Source organism: Anolis sagrei, chromosome 10 (genome assembly GCF_037176765.1).
Source record: "Anolis sagrei isolate rAnoSag1 chromosome 10, rAnoSag1.mat, whole genome shotgun sequence".
NCBI classification, from domain to species: Eukaryota; Metazoa; Chordata; class Lepidosauria; order Squamata; family Dactyloidae; genus Anolis; species Anolis sagrei.
The window spans coordinates 19689056-19709211 of NC_090030.1; the positions used below are offsets into that span (position 1 = coordinate 19689056).

General features: G+C 42.9%; 1 protein-coding gene across 2 annotated transcripts; it reads right to left on the bottom strand.

The window, feature by feature from the left end:
- Positions 1-954: 954 nt before the first annotated feature.
- Positions 955-18656, bottom strand: KLHL22 (kelch like family member 22). 2 transcript variants are annotated; one of them, XM_060756184.2, is made up of 7 exons: positions 18608-18656; positions 14204-14661; positions 12592-12757; positions 8868-9586; positions 6897-7089; positions 4897-5130; positions 955-1541 (listed from the first exon to the last, which is right to left on the bottom strand). In XM_060756184.2, the coding sequence occupies exons 2-7, from the start codon at positions 14425-14427 to the stop codon at positions 1167-1169; spliced, it is 1911 nt and encodes a 636-aa protein (XP_060612167.2). In that variant the 5' UTR covers positions 14428-14661; positions 18608-18656; the 3' UTR covers positions 955-1166. The 2 variants fall into 2 exon arrangements, with proteins under 2 accessions (XP_060612167.2, XP_060612165.2); XM_060756182.2 differs by having other exon boundaries at positions 18549-18643.
- Between the last annotated feature and the right edge of the window lie 1500 nt (positions 18657-20156).

The following is a 20156-nucleotide window of genomic DNA, read 5'->3' on the forward strand; positions in this document are numbered from 1 at the left end:
AAGACCACCAGCACTGAAGCGATGGTCCTCCGCCATCAACTCCGCTGGACCGGCCACGTTGTCTGGATGCCCGACCACCGTCTCCCAAAGCAGTTGCTCTACTCTGAACTCAAGAACAAAAAACGGAATGTTGGAGGGCAGGAAAAGAGATTGAAAGATGGGCTCAAAGCCAACCTTACAAACTCTGGCATAGACACTGAGAACTGGGAATTCCTGTCCCTTGAGCGCTCCAGCTGGAGGTCAGCTGTGACCAGCAGTGCTGCAGAATTTGAAGAGGCACGAATGGAGGGTGAAAGGGAGAAATGTGCCAAGAGGAAGGCGCATCAAGCTAACCCAGACTGAGACCGCCTTACACCTGGAAACCGATGCCCTCACTGCGGGAGAAGATGCAGATCAAGAATAGGGCTCCACAGTCACCTACAAGAATACTGATCCTGGAAGACTATCCTACTCGGCCAACAAGGGATCACCTAAGTAAGTAAGTCTTCCTTCTGTGTCTTTTCCTCTGCCTCCTGTTCAACCAGCGCTGCCTCCTCCTCCTCCTTGCTGCTACTGCCTTCAGTGGTTGACTCCTTCATGATGGTGGACTCTAGCACCTCTGAGGATGGAAAGAATACCCTGAGGTAGGCGGGTGAGCAGCGTTCAGTCAATGGGGAGGAATAGTCTACCCGGTTGGGCCCTGGAAGCAATGGTGCAGTGAAATAAACGCCTCTCCTTCTCCTTTGAGTCTGAATTCAATGCTCTGGCCTTTGGTGTTGGAGCAACCTCGCTCCCTGTGGAATCGGAGATGGAGGCAACTCTAGAATCTTTTGTAGGACGGAGGGAAGTGGGCATTGATATTTGGGTTTGTATAAGTTTTCTTTTCTCTTTATTTGAGGTAAACAGGGGAATTTGGGAGGTGAGAGAGCTTTTTTGAGGGAAGGGGGCAAGAGGGATGGTTCATTAATATTGGGGTTTGTTTCAAATGTGTTTATTGTTTATTTGAGGGGGAGGGAGGGAAGTCATTGATATTGAGGTTCATTCGTATTAGGATTCGATTATTCTTTCCCCACTGACTCCAGGGCCCCTTCCTCTCCATTCCTGGGGTCTCTAAGCGATGCAAGCATTTTGGGGGCATAGTACCCCTGAAAAACCCGACTATGTAGAAATCACAAAAGAGAAGGCTCTCAATTCTCGTCACTCAGCTCCTCAAGATCGTCCCAGTCGAAGGCGCTCACGTCCTCAGGAGAGAGGTCCCCTCCGCTGTCACTCCGCCACCTTTCTGGAGGCCGCCGCTCGACGTCAAGGACCACTGACTGGGGCACGGTAAGGACGCAGGCCGCCATCCCCGAAATGCTGTTCTCCAGAGAGGGGCCATCTCCCCATCGGTCCTGGCGGGCGTCGTAAATGTGGACAGCGGCCGAGAGGCGGCCGTGGTTGTGGGACCGACCCCCTAAGACGTAGATGCGGTGGTCGACGGCTGCGATGCCCGGTTCCCCGTGTCCAGCTGGGAGCGGGGACACCATCGTCCATTGTGCCGAGTTTGGGGAGTAGCAGGACACCTAGAACAACGAAAACAAAATGATATAATCCAGTGGAAATGTTTTTCCAGTGGCCATCTATATATATAAAAATGCTCTGTGCATAATGAGTACCTTAAAAACAAAAGAACCAATGAACGAAATCACACCAAATTTGGCAACAAAACATCTCACTACACAAGGAGTGACCATCACTCAAAAAATTATGATTTTGTCATTTGGGAGTTGTAGTTGTTGGGATTTATAGTTCACCTATAATCAAAGAGCATTCTGAACTCCAACAATGATGGAATTGAACCAAACTTGGCACACAGGACTCCCATGACCAACAAGAAATACTAGCAGCATTTGGTGGGCATTGACCTTGAGTTTGGGAGTTGTAGTTCACCTACAGCCAGAGGGCACTGTGGACTCAAATAATGATGGATCTGGACCAAACTTGGCACGAATATTATATATGCCCAAATATGAACACAGATGGAGTTTGGGGGAAATACACCTTGGCATTTGGGAGCTGTAGTTACTGGGATTTATAGTTCACCTCCAATCAAAGACCATTCTGAATGAACCCCACGAATGACAGAATTGGGGCAAACTTCCCACACTGAAGCCTCATGACCAACAGAAAACACTTAAGGCCATCCAATCTAACTCCCTTCACCAGGGCAAGAAAACATAATCAAAGCCTTCCTGACAGAGAGCCATCAAGCCATAGATATAGATATATATGATTCACACACACACAGATAAAGTATTATAAATTTGAAAGGAACTCCTAAAGAAGGGCAATGATATATTGTATGTTCCAGAGTAGGCAAACCAGACAATCTCTACGTCAACACTGTCAAAGAAACATCAAGAAATACTGTTTACCCACAAGCAGAAATACATTACATATATTAGAAAGAAGCACTTTCTAATTACTTTATTTTCCATATCACCAGACTGGGCCTCAGCAATGCGTGGCAGGGGACCGCTAGTTTATTATAAGACTCAATTTCGGTGAAGAGACTGAGATTTTAAAAGTGTGAATGTTATAAGCAGAATTGTTTTGAGAATGGGTTAAAGGAGGGGAGGAGGAAGCGAAAAGTGCAAATGTGTTGCCTGGCAAAGTGTGTGAAAGGTGAAAAAAGATCAGACTGACCTGGAAGAGATGGGAGGGGAGAACGCAGGAAAACTATTTGAGAAAACAGAATTGTTTTGGAACAGAAAGGTGCCAAATGGAAGATTAGAGCTGGGAGGAAGAACTATAGGAAAGGTGGAAAGGTTTGGTTTATGTGTGCGCATGTTTACTCTACTCTGGTAAACTATAAAATAAATAGTAAAAAAATAAATGGAAAAAATAGACCTATGTGTGATTCCACAGCAAGCTGGTTTCAGGAAATTGCACATCACAAATTTTGAACCTGACTCAGCACATAGAAGGTGGGTTTTGAAAGGCAGCAGATTACAGGAGCTGTCTTCATAGTCCTGTCAGCAGCCTATGATACTGTAAATCATCAGCTTCTCCTGAGAAAAATTTATAACATCACAAAGGATTACCACCTCACCCGCTTCATAGGAAATCTGCTACAAAACAGGAGCTTTTTTGTTGAGTTCCAGGGCCAGAGAAGCAGATGGCAGAAACAGAAGAATGGCCTGCTTCAGGGGAGCGTGCTTGCTCCATAAATGTTCAACATTTACACAAATGACCAGCCACTGCCAGAAGGGACATTGAGTTTCATCTATGCTGACGATCGTGCCATCACCACTCAAGCAGAGAGCTTTGAAATGATTGAACAGAAGCTCTCCAAAGCTCTTACTGCCTATTAGAAGGAAAAAATAGCTGATTCCTAATCCATCTAAAATGCAGACATGTGCTTATCACCTTAAGAAAAGGACCTACCCTAGAAACCTTTAAAAAGAACCTTAAAACCTGGCTCTTCCGCTGCGCCTTTGGTGAGTAGGTATACAACCTCACACTATTGCTTAGCCTCAATGTTCTGTCATTGAAGTAAACATCCCCTGCCCCCCCCCCCCCCACCGTGGGAAAGCTTGATTCCACAACCCCCGTTTCAATGAGCACTCTTCCGCAAATAACCCGCTTCTCCTTATCTCACTCGAGTTTTTAATCAGTTTTTAATTAGTTTTTTTAATCATTACATGTAACCCGCCCACTGTCATTGTGATTGTATTTATTGTAATTTTATATTGTGATGTATTCATATGTGTTATGTAATTATGATGTTGTTGTTTATTGTTTGCATTTTCGGTTTCATTCTGCTGTAATTTGTTGTCTGGGCTTGACCTCATGTAAGCCGCCCTGAGTCCCCAGCGGGGGGATGGTGGCGGGGTATAAAGTTTATTATTTATTAGTTTGTTATTATTATTATTGGGTTGTTGCAGGTTTTTTTGGGCTATATGGCCATGGTGTAGAGGCATTCTCTCCTGACGTTTCGCCTGCATCTATAGCAAGCATCCTAAGAGGTAGTGAGGTCTGTTGGAACTAGGAAAAAGGGTTTACATATCTGTGGAATGACCAGGGTGGGACAAAGAACTCTTGTCTGCTGGAACTAGGTGTGAATGTTTCAACTGACCACCTTGATTAGCATATAATGGCCTGACAGTGCCTGGAGCAAACTGTCATCTAATCACTTCTCAACAAAAGTTTGGGCCAGGAGACAGTTCCACCTTGTCTCCTGTGCTATGCTAATAATATAATATAATATAATATAATATAATATAATATAATATAATATAATATAATATATTGTAAGCTGCTCTGAGTCCCCTTTGGGGGTGAGAAGGGCGGCATATAAATGTCATATATATATATATATATATATATATATATATATATATATATTACACACACACACACACATACAATATATTATATTATTAGCATAGTACAATATCAGTAATATATATTACTATATTGTACTATACCATTATATTGTAATATTATTAGTAATATCATATGTAATATAAAATATATAATTATAACATCACATTATTAGTACTAGTATTACATTGTATTACATTATATTATAAATATTATATGTAAATACTATTATATTATATTATATCATATTATTAGCATAGCACAGGAGACAAGGTGGAACTGTCTCCTGGCCCAAACTTTTGTTGAGAGGTGATTAGATGACAGTTTGCTCCAGGCACTGTCAGGCCATTATATGCTAATAAGCTGCTCTGAGTCCCCTTCGGGGGTGAGAAGGGCGGCATATAAATGTCATAAATAAATAAATAAATGTGTCTGATTAGATGCTAGAGATTTTTGTCAACATCGGGATTATGAGCCTCACTCTAGCAGCTATTTTTTACTGGCAGCCATGTTCTTTTTTTGAGGAGTCACAAGTTTTTATATGAGTCTCACCTCAAGGACATCTTGCCGGAAGCCACAGTCGGTGTTGCTCCCGCCAATGACGTAAAGCTTCCCCAGCAAGGCCACCATGCCATGCCAGGCGCGCCGGAAGGGGCTGTCAGGTAAAGTGGCCCAGCAATTTGTCCCGGGATCGTAGCACTGGAACTCCTTGAGGTACTCCTCTTCCCGCCTCCCACACGCAATGTACACCTTCCCATCCAAGGCGGCTCCAGCGTGGGCAAAGACCTGCGTGTGATCATCCATTGGAAAGAAGGAAGGAAAATTGCAGCAGGAGGCAGTAAGAACGAGAAAATATAATATCATACAATAATGATTACAAGGTATCACTGGGGTGATAATTAGAATAGTTTTATTGTTATTCAGACATATATAACCCTATATTTATATGTATAAATTTATTTTTTGTTGTTCATTTATTCAATCGCTTCCGACTCTTTGTGACCTCATGGACCAGCCCACGCCAGAGCTCCCTGTCAGCCGTCACCACCCCCAGCTCCTTCAAGGTCAATCCAGTCACTTCAAGGATCCCATCCATCCATCTTACATACATATTTATATATTTAACCCTAACCTAATAACAATATATAGTATAATATAAATGTAATATATTATATCATATATAAAATTATGGTATTAATAGAATGTATGTTATTAGATAACCATACAAGGATAATATAGTATTAAAATGCCAATGTAATAATATAGTATACTATTATTGTTGTTTTTGTTGTTGTCATTTAACTATTATCAGCCAAAATTATGATAATGATGATGATGATTACAGATCACTGGGACATTAGTCAGAATGAGAAAACAGGGCTATGGCATAATAATAATAATAATAACAACAACAACAACAACAATAATAACAACAACAACTACAGAATATCTTTGGGACAGTAGTCAGATCACGAAAATAAGGAATTGCTATGATTATTATTTGGACATCTACATATATATAATCCTAATCCTCACCACATAAAATGTAGTATTATAATATGAAAAGAATATATTACTTAATGGCCGTATATAATACTATTTTTTTTCATGTCAGGAGTGACTTGAGAAACTGCAAGTTGCTTCTGGTGTGAGAGAACTGGACGTCTGCAAGGATGTTGTCCAGTGGGATGTTCTATCATCCTTGTGGGAGGCTTCTCTAATGTCCCCGCATGAGAAGCTGGAGCTGACAGACGGGAGCTCACCCCACCCCCCAGATTCAAATCACCAATCTTTCAATCAGCAGTCCTGCTGGCACAAAGGTTTAACCCACTGCACCACGGGGGACTCCCGGTGTAATATTATAGTAGTATGATACTTATATATTATTATCATTATCATTGTTATGATATGACCATATAGGAAAGCATGTGGACCTGTCAGCCAAAATCACAAGATGATAATGATGATAATTTTATAACCATATAGGATACAATTGGGACCTGTTAGCCATAATTACGAGATGATGATGATGTTGATTACAGGACTCGTAATACAAAATTACAAGAATTTTATTATTATTACAAGATATCACTGGGACTATTAAAATAACATTACAAGATTATTCTTTCTATATTATTATTATTATTATTATTACAGGATATTACTGGGGATTCAGACACTGTTCACAATAAAGTTTTGGTAGTATTATTTGAAATCCATTAAAGGTCTTAGAATGTATTGTTGTATTTGGGCTCGGCCTCATGTAAGCCGCACTGAGTCCATTGAGGAGATGGTAGCAGGGTACAAATAATGTGTTGTTGTTATTATTATTATTATTAATGTATAGCCCACAGATTCGGGGGTCATAATGCACTGTTATCTCTTCTTCCAGAAATTTCCAGAAATTAGATATATCAATGAAAACCATTCAAAGCACAAGTCCACCTCAGAGATAAGAATACACGTGACATCGCAGTCTGTTCTCGACAATCTCTTGCAATGTTGCCCATGTTTCCCGCCCCAACTTGTAGTGTCTCTCCAGTTTCCCTTACCTCCTTCTGGAGGGGCGCCACATACTCCCAGGTGTTTGTCCGGGGGTCGTAGCGCTCCACCTCGCGCAGGTCTTCATGGTAGTTGCGCCCGGCCACTGCATAGATGTAGTCCCCCAAGATGCAGACAGCCATGTCGGCGTGCTCTTGCTGCAGTGACTGGATCTGGAACCACCGGTTATGACGCGGATCGTACCTATAAATAACAATGGATATTGTTATTTATAATGGGATCATTCCAAGATAAATAAAATGGCAGAGTTATATTATTATTATTATTATTATTAGCACAACAAGATGAGTCCACAGCAGACACTCTGTTGGGTGTTGTATCGGATCACACATCAGACACTTTCCAAGTGTCTAGAACTGTGTGATGTATCGGTACATAATGCATGCAGATCCCAGTAAGGTGGCCTTCTGTAGCTGGCAGATGGTAATTTTGTTAGTGGTGATTGTGTTTAAGTGCAGGCCAAGGTCTTTAGGCACTGCACCCTGTGTGCCGATCACCACCAGGACCACCTTGACTGGCTTGTGCCAGAGTCTTTGCAGTTTGATCTTTAAATCCTCATATCGTGTCAGCTTATTATGAATAATACTTTATTATTATTAATTATTAGTCTTATTATTATTATTAATAATAATTAATTATAATTAATTATTATTATTCATTTTTTCCAAAAATATTTTTATTATTTTTATTATTATTTTTATTTACCACATATATTATAAGTATTTGTTACTATAATTGTTATATAACACTACATCACACGATTTTTGTTCCTGTGTGATAAGTGTCATTTCCTAATTGGTTTTATCATAAAAACATGGCGAAATGTTTATTAAACTGCAAAAATTTTGTTTCTGCGTGAGGAACATCCTGCAGCTCTAGTTTTGCAATGAATATCTCATCGAGTCTCAACCAACTGCAACCTAGGTTGCTGTGAGTTTTTCGTGCTCTATGGCTATGTTCCAGTAGTATTCTCTCCTGACATTTCGCCCACGTCTATGGCAGGCATTCTCAGAGGTTGTAAAACTAGGAAAATGGAGTTTATATATCTGTGGAATGTCCAGGGTGGGAGAAAGAATTATTGTCTGTTGGAGGCAAGTGAGAATGTTGTAATTGGCCACTTTAATTAGCATTTAATAGCCTTGCAGCTTCAAAGCGTGGCTGCCTCCTGCCAGGGGAATCCTTTGTTGGGAGGCATCACTGGCCCAGATTAATTCTTGCCTGGAATGCCCTTGTTTTTGAGTGCTACTCTGGTGGCGCAGTGGGTTAAAGCACTGAGCTGCTGAGCTTGTTGACCAAAAGGTCGCAGGTTTGATTCCAGGGAGCGGCGTGAGCTTCCGCTGTCAGCCCTAGCTTCTGCCAACCTAGCAGTTCGAAAACATGCAAATGTGAGTAGATCAATAGGTACCACTCCAGCGGGAAGGTAACGGCACTCCATGCGGTCATGCTGGCCACATGACCTTGGAGGTGTCTATGGACAACGCTGGCTCTTCGGCTTAGAAATGGAGATGAGCACCACATCCCAGAATCAGACATGACTGGACTTAATGTCAGGGGACAACCTTTACCTTACTTTACCTACTCTTTATTTACTGTCCTGATTTTAGAGTTTTTTAAATACTGATAGTCAGATTTGGTTTGTTTTCAAGTTTTCCTCCTTTTGGTTGAAACGGTCCATGAAACCATAACACTTTCAATCCAAGAAGAGAACATTTGTCAGATTTTGTTACATACGGTTATTCTTATGATCATCAGCAGCGGATATCACTGGAACACATAAAATGAAATTATAAGAGAATGAGGATGATGATGGCGATGATTACAGGATATCATTGGGAAGGTTGAAGATGGGGGGAAACAAGGATGCTGAAATGCCAAAATGGCACCGAGTGGGAGGGGGAGAACTAGGATCTCACTAGAGCACATCACTGACTAGAGCACATCACTGACTATATGGCACTCACCTCCAGCACCGGGCCTCCGCTCGGAAACCTCGTACGTTGTTGTCCCCTCCGATGAGGTAGACGAAATCGTTGTAGACAGCAACCCCTTGGTTGGACATCAGAGGTGCCTGAGCAACGGTCAGATGCCTCCAGCCTTTCAGGAGTGGGTTCAGGAACCAAGCCTGGCTGCTGAGGGCCGCTGAGGGGGTGCCGTGCCTCCCGCCAAAGCCCGCCACGCACCGGAAGCGCGACCGGATCTGCGTCCGTGGTCCTTGCAGCAAGGGCTGGAAGGCTTCGTTTTCGTGGTAGGCCAGAGCCTGCGCCACGGTCTCCTTCAACGGACACGGGCCAAGCTTATCGTGGAGCCTCTGCAGGACGTGGGCCTCCATCAACGGGAAGCGGACAGTGTCCAAAAGCTTTGGTAACTCCGTTAAGGAGAGGTCGTCGGCTTCGAGCTGCGGGGGGTCAAAGTGGTAGAGGAGGGCCCCCTCATAAGCCTCGTTCTCAGAACGGACCTGCAGGGCGTTGCTGCCCAAGAGTGCATAAAGCTTCTCCAAAGGGAGATGGCGGTAGGCGGGGGTGCGGGAGAAGGACACAAAGTTCTTGAGGACGAAGGCGTCAAGTTGCTCAGCCAGTCGGCCCAAGCCGAAGAGGTCGGCCAGGCGGTAGGCCTCCAGGAGGTTCTCAGCGTCCACCCAGGAGGCCAGGAAGTCGCAGCAGAAGCGGATCGCCTCCAGGATCTAGAGGAAACAGGAGTATGGGCCTCCATTGGTATATAGGAATAGGCATTACCTCAGACGTGGGCCTCTATTTTTCCATTGAAAATAGAGGCCTACTTTTGAAGCAAAGTCTAGCAATATACAAATGGATGTCTACTTTTGAGGTAAATATTCTGGTGGCACAGCGGGTTAAAGCGCTAAGCTGCTGAGCTTGTTGACCGAAAGGTCGCAGGTTCGAATCCAGGAGCAGCGTGAGCTTTCTCTGTCAGCCCCAGCTTCTGCCAACCTAGCAGTTTGAAAACATGCAAATGTGAGTAGATCAATAGCTGCGCCCGTACCTTGGGAAGTCGGATCTGGCCACAGTGGTCCACGCTCTTGTTACATCCCGATTAGATTACTGCAACACACTCTACGTGGGGTTGCCTTTGAAGACTGTTCGGAAACTTCAATTAGTCCAGCGGGAGGCAGCCAGAGTACTCACTGGAGCGTCATACAGGGAGCATACCACCCCTCTGCTATGTCAGCTCCACTGGCTGCCAATCCTATTCCGAGCACAATTCAAAGTGCTGGTTTTGACCTACAAAACCCTATACGGTTCCGGCCCAGTGTATCTGTCCAAACGGATCTCCCTCTATGTCCCACCTCGGAGTTTAAGATCTTCTGGGGAGGCCCTGCTCTCGGCCCCATCTCTATCACAAGCGAGATTGGCGGGGATGAGGAGCAGGGCCTTCTCGGTGGTGGCCCCTCACATATGGAATTCACTCCCCAGGGAAATTAGATCAGCGACATCCCTCCTTTCCTTTAGGAGGAAATTAAAAACATGGATTTGGGACCAGGCATTTGGACAATCTGGCAGATAAATAAAGGACTACGACAATTGATAAGAATGGGAAAAGTAGAATGAAGTTATGGACTCTGAATGGCGAACGCTGAGCATGAGATTAGTTTTATGATTATGTTATATATCGATTGTTTTAACTGTCATAACTGTTTTAATTGCTGTTTATACGTTATCTGTATTATTGTGTAGGCATCAAATTGTGCCTTTTTGTAAACCGTCCTGAGTCTCCCCTCGGGGGTTGAGAAGGGCGGGGTAGAAGTACACGAAATAAATAAATAAAAATAAATAGGTACCACTTCAGCGGGAAGGTAACGGCGTTCCATGCAGTCATGCCAGCCACATGACCTTGGAGGTGTCTACGGACAACGCCGGCTCTTCAGCTTAAAAATGGAGATGAGCACCATCCCTCAGAATCGGACACGACTGGACTTCATGTCATGGGAAAACCTTTACCTTTACCTATTGTTGGGAGAATCTGAGCTGTTAGCCTCAAAAATAGAAAGGAAGAGGAGGCAAAACAAAGCCCTTTTTGGTAAACACGTGTAGGAATGTAGGGAAGGAATCCCTCAGTTTAATCCTATCTCTAGTCTATCTACTCATTGAGGTCTGGAGACTTGATGACACAAGACTTGATGGCCATCTCCGAGCCCAATTCAAAGTGCTGTTTTTGACCTATAAAGCTCTATACGGTTCTGGTCCAGCTTACTTGTCCGAACTCATCCACCCTTACGTCCCACCTTGTAATCTAAGATCATCCAGGGAGGCCCTGCTCTCACTCCCATCAACAGCACAAATGCATCTGGCGGGGACGATAGACAGGGCCTTCTCAGCTGTGGCCCCCCGCCTAAGGAACACACTCCCAAATGAGGTAAGATCCGCTCCCTCCCTCCTGACTTTTAGGAAAAAAATTAAGCCATGGTTCTGGGACCAGGGCTTCGGATAGATGTATGTAGCATTTTAGAGGGACATTGACTTGAACGGCGATTCGATTGTTTTAATGGTTTTTGATGTATTGTTTTATTGCGTGACCGCATCTCCGTATATGAACCCAGACAATCTCTCTGATCATCTGGAGAGGCCCTGCTCACGATCCCACCTGCGTGGCCCGTGTGGCCCGTGGTGGTCCCCCTACTCTGGAACTCTCCCTAAGTATATCAGACAAGCCCCAACATTGGCAGTCTTTAGGAAGAGCTTGAAGACGTGATGTTCCAGTGTGCCTTCCCAGAATAGGAAACGCCTAGCATCATGTCCCAATTGCACTTTACTAGAAATTAAGATTATCTGCACACCGCACTTATCTCCAAAAACCTATCCATCTCACCTGTCATGTTCAGCATTTTAAAATTTTAATCATTACATTTGGCCCGGCCTTAATTTTAAATGTGTCATGATTTATTGTCTAATGTTTATTGCTATTGTTCTAATGTTTATTGCTTATTTTATAAGTTTATTTATTGTTGTATTTGTTATGCTGTTGTTTTATGGATGTGTTGGGCCTCAGCCTCTTGTAAGCCGCACCGAGTCCTTTGGGAGATGTTAGCGGGGTATAAATAAAAGATTATTATTATTATTACTATTATTGTGATTTATGTTTCATTGTGGTTTTACTATTGTAATGGATTGTATTGGCATCGTATGGGTGCCCAATGTAAGGCATTGAATCTTGCCATTATTTATGTGTAGACCACTTTGATTCCCCCCAGGATTGAGAAAGGCGATATATAAATACTGTCAATAAATAAATAATTGTGCAAATCAGTGATGAAACCCAACAAATATATTAATGGAGGCCCACTTCTGAGGTAAATATATCAATAGAGTTCTAATTGCGTATTCCAAAAGGAATACACAATATTTCTTTTAAAATCCAAATTGTATTCTACATATTTGCTATTTGCTGATAAGGCTAGTGTGTAAGGTGCACAGGACATATAGCAGCAGTAAGGATAAGAGCAATATAAAATAAGTCATCGTAGCTTTGAATAATATAGAACAATAGTAAAGTGTGAGGACAAAATTTTTAGGTTCTAGCTGGGGCCCATTTCAAGGTAAAGTCCATCTTAATACACAAACCTCAGGTGTAGGCCTCTATTTGGGTATTAAGATAGGCCTACATCTGTATAACAAGTAAATTAAGATAGACTTTACCTTAGAAGTGAGCCTCTTGTTATATTAAGATACTCACCTGAAGCTGGCATGCTGCGGACAGTATCTCCTCCACACTATTCAGTCCGATTTCCAATTCCGAAGTGTAGATGAAGTCAAGGATCCGGCGCATGGCGTTGTATGAGATCCCCTGGATCTGGACTTCCTTCTGGTCCATTTCCTTCAAACCGCTAGTAAACATTCCCCTATGCACCAATAGAAACAGGTAACAAGAAGAGAGCCACCTTGAACCACTATTTCCAAAAAAACGAACAGGATAGTTGAGACACTGTCTGACTCCTCCATCAATGTTCCCATAACATTCTCTGCTGTGATCCCATAAAATTCCCAACTAGAATCTCATAACATTCCTTGCTACAATCCCATAATATTCTTGTAATATTCCTGTAACATCCTCACAATATTTCCCACTACATTCCCTATGACAATCCAGTAACATTCCCATAACAATCCACAATATAATCCCATAATATGCCCATAACATCTCCTTCTTCAATCCCGTAAGAATCTTCCAATTTATTGTCAAAGGTTTTCATGGCTGGAATCACTAGGTTCTTGTGGGTTTTTTCGGGCTATAGGGCCATGTTCTAGAGGAATTTCTCCTGACGTTTCACCTGCATCTATGGCAAGCATCCTCAGAGGTAGTGAGGTCTGTTGGAAATAGGAAAATGGGTTTATATATCTGTGGAATGGTTGGGGTGGGGCACAGAGCTCTTCTCTGCTGGAGCTAGGTGTGAATGTTTCAATTGACCACCTTCATTAGCCAACACCAACAACCACCATGTCAGACTACACAGAGAAGCCGTTGAAATCCACAAGCATGTGGACAATTTCAACAGAAAGGAAGAGACCATGAAAATGAACAAAATCTGACTACCAGTATTAAAAAACTCTAAAATTACAACAGCAAAACAGCAGAGAGGAAACAACCAGGCACATCTTAACACCTCTCAACAAAAGATTTTCCCAGGCTCAGCCAGGACTTCAAATGCTAATGAAGGTGGTCAGTTGAAACATTCACACCTAGCTCCAGCAGAGAAGAGCTCTGTGCCCCACCCCAGCCATTCCACAGATATATAAACCCATTGTCCTAATTCCAACAGACCTCATTACCTCAAGATGCTTGCCATAGATGCAGGCGAAACGTCAGGAGAAATGCCTCTAGAACATGGCCCTATAGCCCGAAAATCCCACAAGAACCTAATCTTCCAATTATGTTACACTCCTTTATCCTCACTACAACCCAATAATATTGCCGCAACATCCTGACTAAATTCCCCACTACAATCCTTTTTATAATCCCACAACAGTCCCATAACAACCCACAATACAATTCCAAATACAATCACATAACATTCTTGTAACAATCCTCATTGTAAACCCATAACAATTCCGTAACATTCCCACAGCAATCCCCAATATAATCCCGTAACATTCCCACAGCAATCCCCAATATAATCCCATAACAGCCCCCAGCACAATCAGATAACATTTCCATACCAATTAACAATACAATCACGTAACATTCCCCTAGCAATCCCCACTAAAATCACATAACTTCCCCTATGATTGCATAACATCCAAAACGTATGGGGATGGGGGGGGGGGTGGTTTCTGGGTAACGGAGAGACCTGAAATAGTCGCAGGAGGCGGCCAGGAGAATGCGATGCGCCTGGAGAGGCTGCCCTTCGACCTTCAGAATCACATCGAAAAGTACACCCCTGTCCCGGAGGGCACCCAGGCCACTGAGCAGAGACTGGGAGTGATGGGTGCTGCGATAGGTCCGGCCAGAAGACTCCTTGGGGGCCGGGCGGAACGGGCTTCGGAAGGGAGGGTGGGAACAATACTCCGCCATCACAGGCACCCCGGAATTCAGAGGTTGCAACCTGGAAGTCTAGATTGCGACTCCGAAATCGTATATCGTGACCCAGAAATTGTAGATCTTGATCCAGACGTCTGTGCTGCGACACAGAACTCGACGTGTCAATCCCAAAGTCTAGGCCATGACCGGATGTCTAGTCCGTACCCCGTATATCTCGGTCATGACCCGGAAATCATAGATCATGACTAAGAAAGAAGATCCAATTCCCTGTAGAAAGAAGCAAACAAAGTTACATATAATGCTTTAAATTAATTTTTATGTATTGTTGAAGGCTTTCATGGCCGAAATCACTGGGTTGTTGTAGGTTTTTTCGGGCTATATGGCCATGCTCTAGAGGCATTCTCTCCTGACGTTTCACCTGCATCTATGGCAAGCATCCTCAAAGGTAGTGAGGTCTGTTGGAACTAGGAAAATGGGTTTATATATCTGTGGAATGACCAGGGTGGGACAAAGAACTCTTGTCTGCTGGAGCTAGGTGTGAATGTTTCAACTGACCACCTTGATTAGCACTGCCAGGCCATCAAATGCTAATCAAGGTGTTCAGTTAACAGTAACTGCTGAATATTAAATGCAATGGAGAGGGCTTTTGTGGGAGGGTTTAGAGTTGTAATGAATGTTATGTTCAGTGTAATTGAACATAGGAATACAGAATAATGGATGGTGAGACTGGATTCTGATTTTATTGTTGAGGCGCTAATGATTGTTATATGGATGTTTAATGATTTATGTTACAATTGTTTTTAATTGTCCTATATTTGTTCGTGATGTTTGGTATTGATGTTGTTCACCGCTTTGAGTCGCCTGAGGGCTGAGAAAAGGGGTATATAAATAAAGTAAATAAATAAATAAATAATGCAATTCAATACTTTCATGTTTGATGGTGTTAATGACAGAAATGGTCATTATTTAATAAATAATAATGCCAACCACAATAATCTAATCAATAATAAATAAGTAAATAATCCAGGATTGAAGAGAAACAACTGAAAAAGCTGACACAGTATGAGGAATTAAAGATCAAATTGCAAAGACTCTGGCACAAGCCAGTCAAGGTGGTCTCAGTGGTGATCAGCACACTGGGTGCAGTGTCTAAAGACCTTGGCCTGCACTTAAACACAATAGGTACTGATAAAATTACCTTCTGTCAGCTGCAAAAGGTCACCCTACTGGGATCTGCACGCATTATTCTCCAATACTTGGGAAATGTCCGATCTGTAATCTAATACAACAGCCAGCATAATGATCTTGTTTGCTGTATACTAATCTTGTTGTGTTTCTAATAATAATAATAATAATAGGCTTGAACTTCCCGCCATTTGAACTCAAATGGCGGAAGTTCAAGCCTATTATTATTATTATTATTATTATTATTGGAATGACCCCCATTATAAATGGCAATATCCATTTCCCAGAAGGTACAACCCACGTCATAACCGGTATTTCCAGATCCAGTCACTACAGCAAGAGCATGCAGACATGGCAGCCTGCATCTTGGGTGACTACATCTATGCAGTGGCTGGGCACAACTACCATGAAGACCTGTGTTTCAAATTTTATTATTATTATTATTATTATTATTATTATTATATGCGACAAAGAACTGGTGGGATTACAAGCCGGAAAAAGTTACAGAGAATGAACACGTCAAGCTACTCTGGGACTTCCGAATTCAGACAGACAGAGTTTTGGAGCACAATATTCCTGACGTCACGATCATGTTAAAAAACAAAGTATGGATTGTTGATGTTGCCATCCCAGGTGACAGCAGGATTGAAAAGAAGCAACTGGAAAAGTTGACACAATATGAGGATTTAAAGATCGAACTGCAAAGACTCTGGCACAAGCCAGTCAAGGTGGTCCCAGTGATGATCGGCACACTGGGTGCAGTGCCTAAAGACCTTGGCCTGCACTTAAACACAATTGGCACTGACAAAATTACCATCTGCCAGCTGCAGAAGGCCACCTTACTGGGATCTGCACGCATTATTCGCCGATACAGTAAAGACCTGGCTGTTTGAGCAGGCGTTCGAATAATTAGTGCAATGATTGGTTAATGAACACTGGAATGGAACAATGGATAATGAATCTGGAACATGTTTTTCATGACGAGATGACAGTGAATGGGTATTGTAGTAACTGTTTATTAATTGTGTAATGTATTAGGTTGTTAACTTTTTGTATACTGTAGCACTGAATTTTTGCTGTTCGTATTTGTTGTGAACCGCTGTGAGTCGCCTTCGGGCTGAGAACAGCGGTATATAAGTAAGGTAAATAAATAAATAAATAAATATTATTCGCCGATACATCACACAGTCCTAGACACTTGAGAAGGTCGCCAGTTCGAATCTGGGGAGCAATGTGAGCTCCTGCTATTAGCTCCAGCTTCTGCCAACCTAGCAGTTCGATAACATGCAAATGTGAGTAGACCAATAGGTACCACTTCTGCGGGTAGATCAATAGGTCCCACTTCTGCAACACTTGGGAAGGTTGCCAGTTCGAATCTGGGGAGCGACGTGAGCTCCCGCTATTAGCCCCAGCTTCTGCCAACCTAGCAGTTCGATAACATGCAAATGTGAGTAGATCAATAGGTACCACTTCTGCGGGAAGGTAATGGTGCTCCATGCAGTCATGCCGGCCACATGACCTTGGAGATGTCTATGGACAACGCTGGCTCTTCGGCTTAGAAATGGAGATGAGCACCAACCCCTAGTCGGACACAACTGGACTTAATGTCAAGAGAAAGCCTTTACCTTTACTATAATTTAATAAATTTGAATTATAACACCATTTTAATAAATATTGGCTCCATTTCAATATTATGATGAGATCTGTAGAATATAAAGGTGTTATTATAACACAGTTTTAGTGAATATTGATATTTGGTGCAAGATATATGACTACACTGCACTTTAATGCATTTCAATATTTACATTTTTTATATTTACATTATATTATTATTATTATTATTATTATTATTAACTTTATTTGTACCCCGCTAGCATCTCCCAGAGGACTCGATGCGGCTTACACAGGCCGAAGCCTCAAACACAATACAATAAAGAATATAACATCACAACAACAAGGCAAATCAAACAATAAGCAAATAACATAACACCGCAATACTAAGCAAATCAAACAATAAGCAAAATAACAACAATGGCAGTACATCAGGACATTATTAAAAACTGGTTCGGCCGGCGCCATGGTATTCCCTGTAGTCACCTACGGATGTGAGAGCTGGACCTTAGGGAAGGCTGAGCGAAGGAAGATCAATGCTTTTGAGCTGTGGTATTGGAGGAAAGTTCTGAGAGTGCCTTGGATTGCGAGAAGATCCAACCAGTCCATCCTCCATGAAATAAAGCCCGACTGCTCATTGGAGGGAAGGATACTAGAGACAAAGTTGAAGTACTTTGGTCACATCATGAGGAGACAGGAAAGCCTAGAGAAGACAATGATGCTGGGGAAAGTGGAAGGCAAAAGGAAGAGGGGCCGACCAAGGGCAAGATGGATGGATGCCATCCTTGAAGTGACTGGCTTGACTTTGAAGGAGCTGGGGGTGGTAACGGCCGACAGGGAGCTCTGGCGTGGGCTGGTCCATGAGGTCACGAAGAGTCGGAGACGACTGAATGAACGAACAACAACAACAACAACATTTACATTTTTGATGATTTGCAGTAACAAAAACACTTTAGTGTGTATGTGTGTGTATATATTAGGCTTGGGCAATCCATGGTTCTAAATGGTTCTAAAGTACTTACAAAACTAAAGTTCTGGTGGTGAAAATTTCAGAACTCTAACAAAACTCTCAAAATTTCATAATAAATGGCCGTTCCTAATTGGTTCTGTCATTAAAATCACCAATAATGAAATAATAAATAAATTTTGAAAGTTTTGTTAGAGTTCTGAAATTTTCACCACCAGAACTTTAGTTTTGTAAGTACTTTAGAACCATGGATTACCCAAGCCTAATATATACATATACAGATTTAGATTGTTTATACAAAACAGGACCAAAAGTAAAAATAACAATCTAATTAAATACCCTACAAATAAGAGAAAGCACTCTGCACAAGCTCAGAGGCAGGGAGACTCACCCAGAAGCCTCCCCAATTGTCCCTTCTCCCTTGACTTTCACCTCCTGCTTTCTGTTTACCTATGAATCTCCGCCCAGAACTGCAAGCCTTTTATACGCATGCGCAACGAGTTTCCTGTGCGTGCCTGTGCGCGCGCACTAACGCCGCGGAGCGTCAAAGCACTCTTCTACGCATGCGCCCACGTAGTGACTCCTTTTTTTAAACAGATTCGCCACGCATGCGCACAGACAAACCCGTTTCCTCAGGCATTTCCAAAGGTATTGTTTATCATTACCGTTCGCCTTCTTTTCCATCTTCTTCAGTACAAATCTATGAAAGAGTAATATGATATTAGCAGCGAGACGCAGAAGTAAAAAATAAGGGTTTTAAAACGCCTTTCCTCTTGGTTTCCATCTGAACTACATTTCCCGGCAGGCAGAGGGGCTCAGGACCGGAAATAGAGTCCCTTTTCCGGTCTCTACCGGAAGTGGCCTTGCAGCTTCTCTTTTTCTGTCATTTGCTTGGAGAGAAGGGTTTCCAGAGGCCTCTCCATTGGCTACTGCCTATTTCCCATCAAATACTGCATATTATGTTTTTGTTTTGCCATTTTATAAATGGCATCCATAGCTTTAGTCAAGTCTGGGCACCACCATTCAAGAGAGATATTGACAAGCTGGAATGTGCCCAGAGGAGGGCAACTAAAATGATCAAGGGCCTGGAGAACAAGCCCTATGAGGAGCGGCTTAAGGAGCTGGGCATGTTTAGCCTGAAGAAGAGAAGGCTGAGAGGAGATATGATAGCCATGTATAAATATGTGAGAGGAAGCCACAGGGAGGAGGGAGCAAGCTTGTTTTCTGCTTCCTTGGAGACTAGGCCACGGAACAATGGCTTCAAACTACAAGAAAGGAGATTCCATCTGAACATGAGAAGGAACTTCCTGAGTGTGACAGCCGTTCAGCAGTGGAACTCTCTGCCCCGGAGTGTGGTGGAGGCTCCTTCTTTGGAGGCTTTTAAACAGGGGCTGGATGGCCATCTGTCAGGGGTGATTTGAATGCAATATTCCTGCTTCTTGGCAGGGGGTTGGACTGGATGTCCCATGAGGTCTCTTCCAACTCTTTGATTCTATGATTCTATGAACTTGGGCCCTCCAGAGGTTTTGGACTTCAACTCCCACAATTCCTAACAGCCGGTAGGCTGTTAGGAATTGTGGGAGTTGAAGTCCAAAACCCCTGGAGGGCCCAAGTTTGACCATGACTGGAGTCCTCACTAGAAGGAAGGAAAGGCAGAAGAGACAATGGTGGTGAATGGCCACATGGCCAACCCAGGGCAATAAAAATAGTTCCTCACAGAGATTCCATTGCTACATCTTCAAAGGAGGAGGAGACATTGACAAGGAGGAAGAGTAAAGACAAACCTCTGAGGATGCCTGTCATAGATGCAGGCAAAACATCAGGAGAGAATGCCTCTGGAACATGGCCATACAGCCCGGAAAACTCACAACAACCCAGTGATTCCGGCCATGAAAGCCTTCAACAATGCAGTAAAGACAAAGCCCTTTTTGGTAAACATGCATAGGAATGGGGTGAGGGTTGGGGGGATGAATCCCTCAGCCTAATCCTATCTCTAGCT

Coding starts and splice junctions, on each gene's coding strand:
- KLHL22 (XM_060756184.2), bottom strand. CDS start 14,427: ATGGCGGAGTATTGTTCCCACCCTCCCTTCCGAAGCCCGTTCCGCCCG. Junction 9,587..12,591: donor CCGCAGCATGCCAGCTTCAG/GTGAGTATCTTA, acceptor TGTTTCCTCTAG/ATCCTGGAGGCGATCCGCTT. Junction 5,131..6,896: donor TGGCGCCCCTCCAGAAGGAG/GTAAGGGAAACT, acceptor GATCACACGCAG/GTCTTTGCCCACGCTGGAGC.